At 45.1% G+C, this 12,457-nt stretch overlaps 1 protein-coding gene across 1 annotated transcript; it reads left to right on the forward strand.

The window, feature by feature from the left end:
• The first annotated feature begins 481 nt into the window (after nt 1–481).
• Nucleotides 482–3,062, forward strand: LOC133486199 (galactose-specific lectin nattectin-like). Its single transcript, XM_061791007.1, has 7 exons — nt 482–600; nt 740–802; nt 893–914; nt 1,529–1,614; nt 1,768–1,902; nt 2,417–2,525; nt 2,768–3,062. The coding sequence occupies exons 2-7, from the start codon at nt 740–742 to the stop codon at nt 2,839–2,841; spliced, it is 489 nt and encodes a 162-aa protein (XP_061646991.1). The 5' UTR covers nt 482–600; the 3' UTR covers nt 2,842–3,062.
• The last annotated feature ends 9,395 nt before the right edge of the window (nt 3,063–12,457 follow it).

Genomic DNA, 12,457 nt, shown 5'->3' on the forward strand with positions numbered 1-12,457 from the left:
CCAAATGCTTAATAACTCCCCTGTGAATGCTCCCAAAAATCCCAAACATCACGTTTCATTGGAGTCAAAACCTAAAGACGTCCACCAAGGGGTTCGGGGATTGCCTCCACGACAGGCCACAGCTCCAGTCGGCCGCCTCAGCAATGGAGGCGCGGAACATGGTACACTCGGACTCGATGTCCCCCGCCTCCCCCGGAACATGAGCAAAGTTCAGAGGGGGGCCCCGGTGACCCGCGTCTGGGCAAGGGAAAACCAAGTCCATCGTTTGTCATCATCATAAGGGGTCTTTGAGCCGTGCTTTGTCTGGTCCCTCACCTTGGTCCACCACAATAAGGTGACGGCTCAAGGAGGGGCGTGACGGCTCTAGGAGGGGCGTGAAAAGCATCCCAATTCAATTACCAGTCTTTAAACAAACAAAACAGGTATGAACATTTGTTTCCGCATGCGTAATCAGGCAAGTAGAAATAATTAGCTTTGTTGCTCAGTGAAATTCTTAGACAATTCGTATGACAGGACATCAGCCAAGTGCTGGCATGTTTAAAGGCTGCTCTTTTCTGTCCTCAGTTCATTCGCCTAACATCAGGCATCACAACAGCAAAGGTAAGATTTCACGTCACGTCAACGTATATTTTTATTAACACAAAATCTTAAATCGAAGTCTAAAATCAGTTGAGCAGTAGTTGTTCAATGTTAAACATGAATCCAAACCACAGCATTTTTTACTGTTTTCATTCCACAGATGGCTTTTGGTCTTCACTTGTTGTTGCTCTTGTGTGGCATTAGTGGACTGTTCACTGGAACTGTAAGTAAAACCACCCTATATTAGCTTTTGTGTTTTCTACATTGATGATTTATAATCTAATTTAAACAGTGTTCCCCCCCTTTCTCACAGTGTGCTCGTGCTATAAAGAAAGGTTGGTAACTGTCTTGTACAGCATGTCACTTTTTAATTCATGTTACAGAATTGTGAGGCTTAGTGCAAGAGGCAGGATTCACTCTGGACCCATAACCAGTAAATCACAGGGCTGACTTTAAGAGATAGACAACCATGTACGCTCAAATTCACACAGACAATTATGAGTCTATAATTAAGATAAAAAAGCTTCTATCCGAAAGAAATACACAGATGCACTCATCATTGACACATAAGATCAGGCGCTAGGCACAGATCGACTGAAGCTGGGATCTACCTTGTACCACTCCAGTGAGAGTCCTGGGTACAAGCTGTCCAAAACACTTTTTGGTGACCAAATTTGTAGTGCATCCCTAATCCTAGGTGAAGACTGTTCCAAGACACCCCTGAGACAGTCCAGTATGTAACAGCAGTGTATTAAACATTTGTATGGAGGAAGCCAGAGGACCCAGAGAAAAGCATATGACCATAGAGAGAAAATGCAGAAACAGACCTTGACACAGAAAGAGCACAGTCGAAATTCAAACTCAGAACATTCTGACTGTCAGCCCAAAACTCCTAAACACACAACATTGCTGTCCTGAATATGTCTTTGTTCTACAAAATATGTTGCAGATCAGTCTTGCCCTCCAGGCTGGACTCAGTTGGACAACCGCTGTATGATCTTTCAAAATGAGGCATTAAATTTCCGACTTTCCGAGGTACATTGTTTGCCCCCAACCACACACACACACACACACACACACACACACACACACTCACGTGTTAGTAGTCTTGTGGACATTAAATGAAAGTTCAAAATGTAACTTTTTTGATCTTGAGATTTACTGTCTTAGTTATTTTCCTCCCATTAGATTGTCTGCAACATTCTTGGTGGAAACCTGGTTTCAATCCACAATGATCTGGAAAATGAAGTAGTTCGACACCTGATTCTGGCAGGGGCTGGATCTTTTCAGCGTTCTTGGATTGGGCTCCATGACCGGGTTGTGGTAAAATATGTTGTTGTTGTTGTTTTTAGAGAAAATTGTTATTTAATAGAGCGGGATGGTAGCCAATTGGTTCGAGCGTCTGCCTCACAGTTCTGAGATCTGGGGTTCAATCCCCAGCCCCGCCTGTGTGCAGTTTGCATGTTCTTCCCGTGCCTGGGTGAGTTTTCTCCGGGCACTCCGGTTTCCTCCCACATCCCAAAAACATGCATGCTCGGTTAATTGACAACTCTAAATTGCCCGTAGGTGTGAATGTGAGTGCAAATGGTTGTTTGTTTTTATGTGCCCTGCAATTGGCTGGAAACTAGTTCAGGGTGTACCCCGCCTCCTGCCCGATGATAGCTGGGATAGGCTCCAGCACGCCCGCGACCCTAGTGAGGAGAAGTGGCTCAGAAAATGGATGGATGGATGGATGGATGTCCTTATCAGCTGTATGGCCATGCAGAATGGTGGATCTGTATGCCTTTTGTGCTGAACAGTTTTACTGTGAAGTGTGTATAACAATCGTGTCTTTCAGGATGGAGAATTTTTGTGGACAGATGGCTCACCCTTTGATTTCAATGACTGGGCGAATAACCGGCCAAGAATGGATACAAATCAAGACTGTGCAGAAATAAACTTTCGAGGTATGAATGCATCTTCCATGATTATCTTCACGTGGTGAGTGACGTATATTGATCTATAACCTTTTGATTTTTGAATTTTGAATATGAAGAATAGGTATGTTCTTATTTGGTTCATTTAAATTGTGTTCTTGTGTTGCACTGCAGGTTGTCTTGTGTTGATAAATAATAATTGACAAATCTAATCAACATAAATACAGCAATATCGTACTTAATTTTGTGTGTTCATTTCTGTTTACCTACAGATGAATCCTGGAGTGATCTTGGGTGTGGTGCGCAAAGATCATTTGTGTGTGCCAAAGATTTGAAACACCAGTAACAGAAATAGGACTATCAAGTGTATCAACAAGGTCATTTCCTCAGCATTGGCGTACCTACCCAATTTTTCAGTACCCCCCAAAATTAATCCCAACACCCCTTAAATTTGAGAGATTTTGTTTTCCGACCTGGACTCGCAACAAATGTGTGACATTTTGAAAATGGCTATGTAAGCATCTGTTATGACACTAAGGCTTGTTCAATAAATCGAATTAGCCCAAACGCCAAGTGTCTCGAAGTCTTCATTCATTCCTGCCCAACGGAAGCCGGAGTTCTCCCTGGTGACCACCGACTCGGAACCACAGGCGAAAAAATCCACCTCAAAACCCAAGAGAGGTTACTGTCTGACAAAAGAAGGAAACCTTAATAAACATACAAATGGCTGAAGGAATTCCTTTGATGTAGAAATACAAAGAAAAGATGGCTGGCTTGAATACTGATCTCAAAACATCTGGTCCTCTCAAAGGAATTCTGACTTCGGTACGATTTAAGTATACTACAGAAGCAACACAACTAGATTGTGACTAACACAGCAACAACCACAAACAGACACAGACTGAAGAAACCAGGGAACTAAACACAAGCAAACCAACGAAACAACGAAGCACACCTGGACAAGACACGAGTGGGTGGAGGGAGTTGATTGGTTGACCTAATGTCAGGGCTCACGAGAAGAGGTGGAAATGAAAACCTAACGAGACAAGACATGAACATGGGACACAGGAAAACAAACCAAACATGAAAACTAAATGTAATCTAAACAAAAACACAGATCCTGACAGCTTTCAACACAGCAAGAGACTCTGCCCTTGTTTTAGTGTCATTTGTTTTTATTGTTTTTCACCTTATTGTTCTGCTGTTTTAAACTGTTAGGTTTGTCTTCTTTTACCTTAGATTTTTATTCATGTACAGCACTTTGTTTCATCTGCAGTTGTTTTTAAAGTGCTCAACTGACCAAACCATCACAAACAAAAGAACTGTCCGTCAGTGTCAAAGCAGAGCATTATTGTCCGACTCAAGGTAATTTCCATTCACCACTTGAATTGGAGAGAGCTTTGCTTTGTCTTGTCTTGCCAAATATGTTCCTATAATTTCATTCATTTCACTGTAGCAGACTTCACCTGAAAAAATGCTTGTAAAATTAACTTTTTAATGTCTGATAATTACTGCCGTTCATTATCGTTCACACCTACAGACATGTGAACTCCACCTATGAAGGCCAAACCTCTGAACTATGAGGTGGCTGTCCTAACCGGTCGGCTAACATGCTGCCCAATTAAATCCTGGGATTAAAAAAATATTGTGGCCCATTGTTGTTGTCAGTTGAGCTTCCTGGAACATTTGTGTAATATTGGAGATACACAGAAAGTAAATCGAAATGCCATGAATACATTCCTGGCCCCCAAAAAACAGAAAAGGCAAAACATTTATGGAAGGTGATTTGTACGTAGAAAAATGGCACTGCCGAGTTTGCTTGTTCGTGGCACTATGACTACGAGTAAATAATTGTTTTCAGACATCTTCCGACCTGGACTCGCATCAAATGTGTGACATTTTGAAAATACTGTATATGAGCATCCGAGGTGCAGCTTTTTAAAACAGTTTTTGTTGTCATAATAAAACATCAGTTTGTTGCGTCACGCGGCAACAGTATCCGACAAAATAAAAAGCTTTTGATAAATTTTCATCTTCAACATCTGTGGATGAAACATCTAAAGTTTGAATTTCCATCCATCCATTTTCTGAGCCGCTTATCCTCACAAGGGTCAAGGGAGTGCTGGAGCCTGTCACAGTTATCTTCAGGCAGGAGGCGGGGTACACCCTGAACTGGTCGTCAGCCAAATACAGGGCACATATAAACAAACAACCATTCACACTCACTTGATCTGTGTGCAAAATTTCACGAGTTTTCACAAGTTTTACCCTAAAAAACGATGCCGTTTTATTGGCGAAGAATGCGGCAAACATCATGAAGGTCTTGACACTCTTCTGACCAAATATGAGGTAGATGTGATTAACTTGCCAGCAGGAGAACAACAAAATATGAAACATGTCCTTTGTTTTTGCCAGTAGGTGACGCTATGAGCGACTTTTTTACTGACAAAATTTCAGGTGGAACTGCGTGCTCGACGCAGTACAGTAAACTGTAAATGATCATATTTCTTGTCGCCACTATGTGGTGCTATACGTATAGCTAAAAAAAAATTGTCATATAGACGTCTTTACGTTGTGACTCCAATGAAACGTGATGTTTGGGATTTTTGGGAGCATTCACAGGGGAGTTATTAAGCATTTGGTCTTTTGTGGAGGATATTTGACATGCAAATTTTGATGCCCTGCCCCCGTCGTAGTATGGCGGGGAAAAAAAAAAAAAGCTTTTAAGAACTTTTAACGTCCCAGGTCTTGAGATGGTACAGACCAAGTTTGAAGTCAATTGAATGAAACCTCTAGGACAAGTTTGCAAAAGTATCACCTCTGTAAATGTGCAAAACCCGTGTACATTCAAAAGTGTACATTCAAATAAATCATAACTCACTTCCTTTTGATTTTAGAATATGGCTTCTGCTGATATTTGTATTAGAATTTTTTGTACGTCTCGGGATGCTACACTTGCCTCCTAGTTATCGTAGCTCTCGGGCAAACATACGGCAGATTGTGCTCTATCGACGCTCTATTACAAGCGACGATCCCCCCAAGCTCAGAACAATAGCACACTAGCCAACGACTTGAATACCTTCTACTGCAGATTTGAAAAGGACAGTTTAGAGAGTGGCTGGATCCAAGAGCAGTCAGAGGCAGATGTGAAAGGATGAATAGTTTATTGATGAAAGGTAATGGCGGTGGTCCTAGGTGGGTTGGCAGGCGGCGGTGTGGACAGGTGGCAGGCAGCGGTGAGGACAGGTGGCTGGCTTGGCGGGAGGAATTACGTGGATCAGGAACACGGGGGGAAAACACACTGGGACAAGGAGACACATCAGTCAAAAAGGAAACGAGGAATAGGTTGACTTACGGGAGGGAAATGGGCCGTGGTACCACTGAAAGTAACTGCAATACTTCGGCGAGGATTTCCTGGAACAGGCAGGTTTATATACCGGTGGTGATAAGAAAGAAAACGCAAAGCGCCCTCCCGGCTACAATAATGGAACTGCAGGCAGTATATGACATTGTCCTAAAAAAAAAACAACAACAACAAAAAAACTTTTAAGTCCCTGCACGACCAGTGTCAGCGTTTGGTCCGCATTGCCGGCAGTAAGTCAGACTCGTTTCCGGTAAGGGTTGGACTCCACCAAGGCTGGAGGCGCTCACGGTGCGAGGCGCAGCTGTGAGTATACTTATTGCCCCGTGGCTTAGCACCTGTACATTAGGGTTCAGCACAGTGGATGAGAGGGTAGCCTCCCTTTGCCATCGGGCGGGGGGACGGGTCCTGACTTTTTTTTGTGCCTATGCACCGAACAAGAGTTTCGAGTAACTACGCTTTTTTAAGTCCTTGGAGGGGGTGCTGGAGAGCACTCCCGCTGGGGACTCAATCGTTCTGCTGGGGGACTTCAATGCTCACGTCGATGCCTGTCATGGCGGAAACCCCCGAACCCGTTGATCGACATCAAGCCGAGGCATCAAGCCGAGGCGTAGAGGGGATCCGGTTTGGTGGCCGCAGTAGTGCATCTCTGCTTTTTGCAGATGATGTGGTTCTGTTGGCTTCATCAAGCCGTGATCTCCAGCTCTCACTGGAGCGGTTCGCAGCAGAGTGTGAAGCAGTTGTGATGAAAATCAGCACCTCCAAATCTGAGACCATGGTGCTCAGTCGGAAAAGGGTGGAGTGCCCTCTCCAGGTCAGGGATGAGATAGGGTGAGAAGCACGGTCATTTGGGGGGGGCTCAGAGTAGAGCTGCTGTTCTGTCAAGTGATTTAAAAAAGTAATTAATTCATTATGATCTGATATTAATTGATTTGCGGGGTTCAATCCCCGGCCCCGCTTGTGTGGAGTTTGCATGTTCTCCCCATGTCTGCGTGGGTTTTCTCCGGGCACTCCGGTTTCCTCCCACATCCCAAAAACATGCATGGTAGGTGAATTGACAACTCTAAATTGCCCGTAGTTGTGAATGTGAGTGCGAATGGTTGTTTGTTTGTATGTGCCCTGCGATTGGCTGGCAACCAGTTCAGGGTGTACCCCGCCTCCTGCCCGATGACAGCTGGGATAGGCTCCAGCACGCCCGCGACCCTAGTGAGGAGAAGCGGCTCAGAAAATGGATGGATGGATGGATACTGGTAAAACATCAGGTCCTAGTGCTGAAGTTAACAGATTCAAAATGGTAAGAACACTTTTCTAAGCAATATACAGTACTGAAGAATGAACATTGTTTTTCCTGTTTCAGATAATACATATAAAATATCAATTATATTTCTCTAAGTTAGCACATCAAAACTAACAATATTCATCATTAAAACATGCATTCGTCAGCCGGTCTGTCTCAGACTTACTCGTACGCGAGGTGTTTTCAAGTTTAGTTTGGCAAAGAGTTTTGTGATGGCTCGCTTCATCTTTGCTGCTAACGTTAGCTCTGCAGACATTGATGGGGTAGGCTAAACCTGCTTTGTTTGGAAGCAAATCAACCTGTGTCAACACAGGCTTGAATTTATCAAGAAAATATTACCTTAAAACACCAGCAGAACGAGGCAACGCAACACAAGTACAAGCAAGCGTTCACAAAACTTACTTACATACAGGAAACAGTGAATTGATTAAAAAGTAGATCCAAACAATTAAAAAACATACCACACTAAATATGATGGTCATTAATTAATCATCATTAATGCTATAAATTGACACCCCTACTCCTAAGTACTTGAAAGTTTTCACTTGCTTGATGTCCTGGCCATGACTGGCTACAGGCTTTGGTTCCCAACTGCTCAGGGATCAAATAGCATCGCTACAGTTTTAGTTGTATTTATCTCCAGCAGGTACGCGTCACACCAGTTGATAAACTGGGCCACGGCAACTTGGTGAAAGCTTGAGCTTGTGTCTTTAGTGAAAAGGCTAAAAATGACAATGTCATTGGAGAATTTCACTATGTATTTGATTCAACACTAATGCAATCGTTGGTATACAGTGTGAACAGAAATGGTGAACTGGGGGGCCCCAGTGCTACTTACTGTCATGAACGGAACAGAGGATAGGACCCAAAAATGCACGTCTCCAAAACAAATGGACAGTTACACAAAAGAGAGGTTTAATATACGGGCAGAGGTCGGTACACAGGCAGGCAATCCAAAAAAGGCAACAGTATCCAAAAACGTGAGGCAAAAAGGCGGGGTCGATAATCGGAACAGGGTCTAGTCTTACTATGAGTCTTTGACGTGGAAACAAGGAATGCTAGAACGCAGAGGGGACTCCCGGGCTGGCTTGAGCAGGCTGACGTGAAAAGAAGGGTGGACCCGCATTGACCTTGGGAGCCTAAGCTTCAAGGTGACAGGGTTGATGATCTTTGTGAAGGGGAAGGGCTCAACGAACCTGGGAACGAGCTTCCTGGACTCCACCCGGAGTGATGAATATGCTTGGTAGAGAGCCAAACTCGCTGACCCACTTTGTAGCTCGGGGCCGGTGTCCTCCGAAGGTCAGGAGCGGTTTTGTAGGACCGTCCCTGCCGCAGCAACATCTGGCGGGCTCGCTCCCAGGTACTCCTGCAGCGTCTCACCAAAGTCAATGCCGCTGGAACTGTGGACTCTGGGGCTATGGCAGGAAACAGAGATGGTTGGTAACCATGCACAACGTGAAAAGGCGATAGACCAGTGGATGCAGAGGGGAAAGAATTGTGTGAGAATTCAACCCAAACCCGTTTCTGAGACCAGGATCGTGGTTCCTGTGAAGCGAGACATCGGAGCCCAGTCTCCAGGTCCTGGTTCAGCCTCTCGGTTTGGCCGTTAGTTTCAGGGTGAAACCCAGATGACAGACTGACGGTAGCACCTTTCCAAAATTGCGAAATGAATTGGAGACCAATATCTGATACCACATTCTTGGGGAAACCATGGAACTTGAATTCCTGGTGTATCATTATCTCGGCAGTGTCTTTCACTGAGGGGAGTTTCGGGAGTGCAATGATGTGTGCCATTTTAGAGAACCTGTCCACGACTGAGAATTGTGGTTTTTCCTTTCGAGGCCGGTAATCCCGTCACAAAGTCTACGGAGATGTCTGACCAAGGACGTTGTGGTATTGGCAGGCGTCGCAACTCCCCAGAAGGACGTTGACGAGAGGGCTTGGCAGCACATACCTGGCAAGCATTGACATAATTGGTAACATCCCTTCTAACATTAGGCCACCAAAAGCGCTGTTCGACCACAGATTGAGTCTTGGCAATGCCTGGGTGACATACAGTTAGTGTGAGCCCAGTGGATGACTCTTGCCCTTAAGGTCGGAACCACATAAAGCCTGTTTTCAGGGTAATTTTCAGGGCTAAGAGTGTTCCAAACAAAAACAGAAACGAAACATGACTTGGGCAAAATGGTTTTAGGGTCGGACTAAGAATTCTTTGCGCAGAAAATGCGTGATAAAGCATCTGGCAAACCATTTTTAGAACCGGCTCGGTAGGATAACGTGGAATTGAATCTAGTAAAAAACAGAGCCCATCTAGCCTGCCTCGCATTTAATCTCTTAGCAGACTTAATATATTCCAGGTTCTTGTGATCTGTCCATACTAAAAGCGGAGTATGTGTCCCCTCTAGCCAGTGCCTCCACTCCACGAAATCCACCTTGACTGCCAGCAGTTCACGGTCACCAATGTCATAATTTCTCTCGGCTGGGGTCAGTTTTTTGGAGACATAAGCACAAGGATGTAATTTACCATCCTTGAGAGATATTCTGGGAGACCACTGCTCCTATACCGGCATAAGACGCATCAACTTCTACCACAAACTGCTGTTTGAGATCTGGCAAAGTGAGGATGGGAGCGGAGGTAAAGCTCGATCTAAGTTTCTGAAAAGCTGCCTGACAAAGCGGGTTCCATACGAAAAGTCTGTGTGGCAAGGTAAGATCATGGAAAGGCGAGGCTATAGAACTGAAATTTCTCATGAACTTTCTGTAGAAATTAGCAAACCCTAAGAACCTTTGTACGTCTTTGCGTGAGGTGGGAATGGGCCAATTAGTCACGGCATCAACTTTGCAAGGGTCCATTTTGATTTCACCTGGAGCCAGCACGAACCCCAGAAAAGAAACGGACGCCTTGTGGAACTCACATTTCTCACCCTTGACATATAGTTCATTCTGAAGTAACTGCTGCAACACAGAGCGGACATGAATGATGTGAGTCTCCTCATCCGGGGAGAACATCAAAATATCGTCCAAATATACAAAAACATACACATTCAACATGTCACGCAGGACATCATTGACAAAGTTCTGGAACACAGCTGTATTTAGTCCAAAAGGCATCACCAAATACTCGTAATGTCCCGTTGGTGTGTTGAATGCTGTTTTTCATTCATCCCCCTCCCTTATCCTAACTAAATGATATGCATTTCTTAAGTCTAGTTCGATGAAAACCTTGGCTCCCTCCAGGAACACAAAGCCGGTGGAGATGAGAGGAAGAGTCTTGTCCTTCTTGTCCACAAAGAAAAATCTGGCTCCCGCAGGGGATGAAGATGGGCGAATAATCCCGTCTGCCAGTGATTCATCCACATACTCCTTCATAACCTTGTGTTCCAGCCCTGAAAGAGAGAATAACCCTCGTGGGGGTGTGGTTCCAGGCAGCAAGTCAACAGCACAGTCATAAGGTCTGTGGGGTGGAAGGGATTTGGCCTTGGACTTGGAAAAAACATCTTTAATGTCCTGGTAACAGGTGGGCACTTGAGATAAGTCAGGATCCCCAGATGGGGTCTGTGGATTGTCATTTGAAACATAGCCCTGAACATCACATGGAGGCTTGAAACAGTTCTGGGCGCAATTACTGCCCCATGACATAACCTGCCCAGAGGACCAGTCAATGTGGGGGTTATGTAATTTCAACCATGGGTTCCCTAAAATAAGGTCTTGATTCATGGCGTCAAAAACATGAAAACTAATGCATTCCGAGTGAGAATCAGGAAATGTCAATGTGAGTGTTTGGGTGCGGTGAGTGATCCTGCCCATAAAACTGCCATCTCCAGCATAGGTGTTGCGGTGGCGTTTTATTTGAAAGGTTCTAAGGTGCATACGTCTAACGAGGATGGAGTTGAGTAAGTTTGCGTCAGAACCAGAGTCAATTAATACAGGTGTATCAATTTGTTGCTCAGGAAAGCATAGTGTCACTTTAGGAAGAACCCGGGCAAGGTCTTCCTCCATGAAATTAAGACTCACCTCTCCCGTGTCCTTGCTACCGGCACCGGCAACCTTGATGTGACAGTTGCTCACGGAATGACCCAACGAACTCTGTCCAGCTCGCGATCCAAAAGCCTCTTGTCGATCTTTACGGCGAGAGTGATGAGAGTGTCCAAGTCGGTTGGCAGGTCTAGCGGAACCAAATGATCCTTGACGGCGGGGGATAGTCCTTGAAAAAATGCATTGAGCAGTGCCCTATTATTCCACTGACTCTCAGGTACTAGAATGTGAAACTCAATCGCGTAATCTGACACCCTGCGCTTGCCTTGTTGTCAGTTGACAAGGGAGCGAGCTGCCTCATGATATGGTGTGGAAAACTGAAAAATTTGCTCCATAGTCTTTATGAAAAAAGCCCACGAATGACACGTTGCGGAATTGCGGCTCCATTCAGCAGTAGCCCACGACTCCGCACGACCAGTCAGGTGGGAAATGACGAAAGCGATTTTTGCCCGCTCGATGGGGAAGGAAGCTGCCTGCAGCTCAAAGTGGAGTGATGAACGGCTTAATGTTCCCAGAATCTCCAGAGAACCTCTCCGGTCGAGAGAGCTGTGGGCAGACAGCAGTGGAGGTGGCAGGTGGCTGCATGATGACTGCTTCACATGGAAATGTTGGTACCGTGGCGGTATCCGGTGTTGTGCCAACTAGTTCTTTCTTTTGAATCGTTTTCATAAGAATTTCAAGCTTTGAGGCCACCTGTCTCATCATATTGTCCTGATGTTCTGATAGTCCCTCTAGTTGAAGGTGGAGGGCAGCAAGCTGCTCATCCTGCTTAGAGAGGCGTTGACCCTGCACTTGAAGGGCTTTGCGCACCGGGTCTGAGTCTGCTGGGTCCATGTTATGGCCAGTTCTTTCTGTCATGAACGGAACAGAGGACAGGACCCAAAAATGCACGACTCCAAAACAAATGGACAGTTTCAAAAAAGAGAGGTTTAATATACGGGCAGAGGTCGGTACACAGGCAGGCAATCCAAAAAAGGCAACAGTATCCAAAAACATGAGGCAAAAAGGCGAGGTCGATAATCGGAACAGGGTCTTGGCTGACTATGAATCGGTGACGTGGAAACAAGGAATGCTGGAATGCGACGACAAGGTACAACGAACTGGCGACGAGAAATAATGAGACACGAGGTTAAATGCAAGGTGTAATTAGGGTGAACGAGGCACAGGTGGTGAAGATGCTCTCACGAGCAGGTGTGTATGAAACAGGGGGAAGACAAAAACCTGAACACAAACCCATGACAACTGTTTAGTGTTTGATATTGAAGTTTT

Source organism: Phyllopteryx taeniolatus, chromosome 11 (genome assembly GCF_024500385.1).
Source record: "Phyllopteryx taeniolatus isolate TA_2022b chromosome 11, UOR_Ptae_1.2, whole genome shotgun sequence".
Taxonomy (NCBI): Eukaryota; Metazoa; Chordata; class Actinopteri; order Syngnathiformes; family Syngnathidae; genus Phyllopteryx; species Phyllopteryx taeniolatus.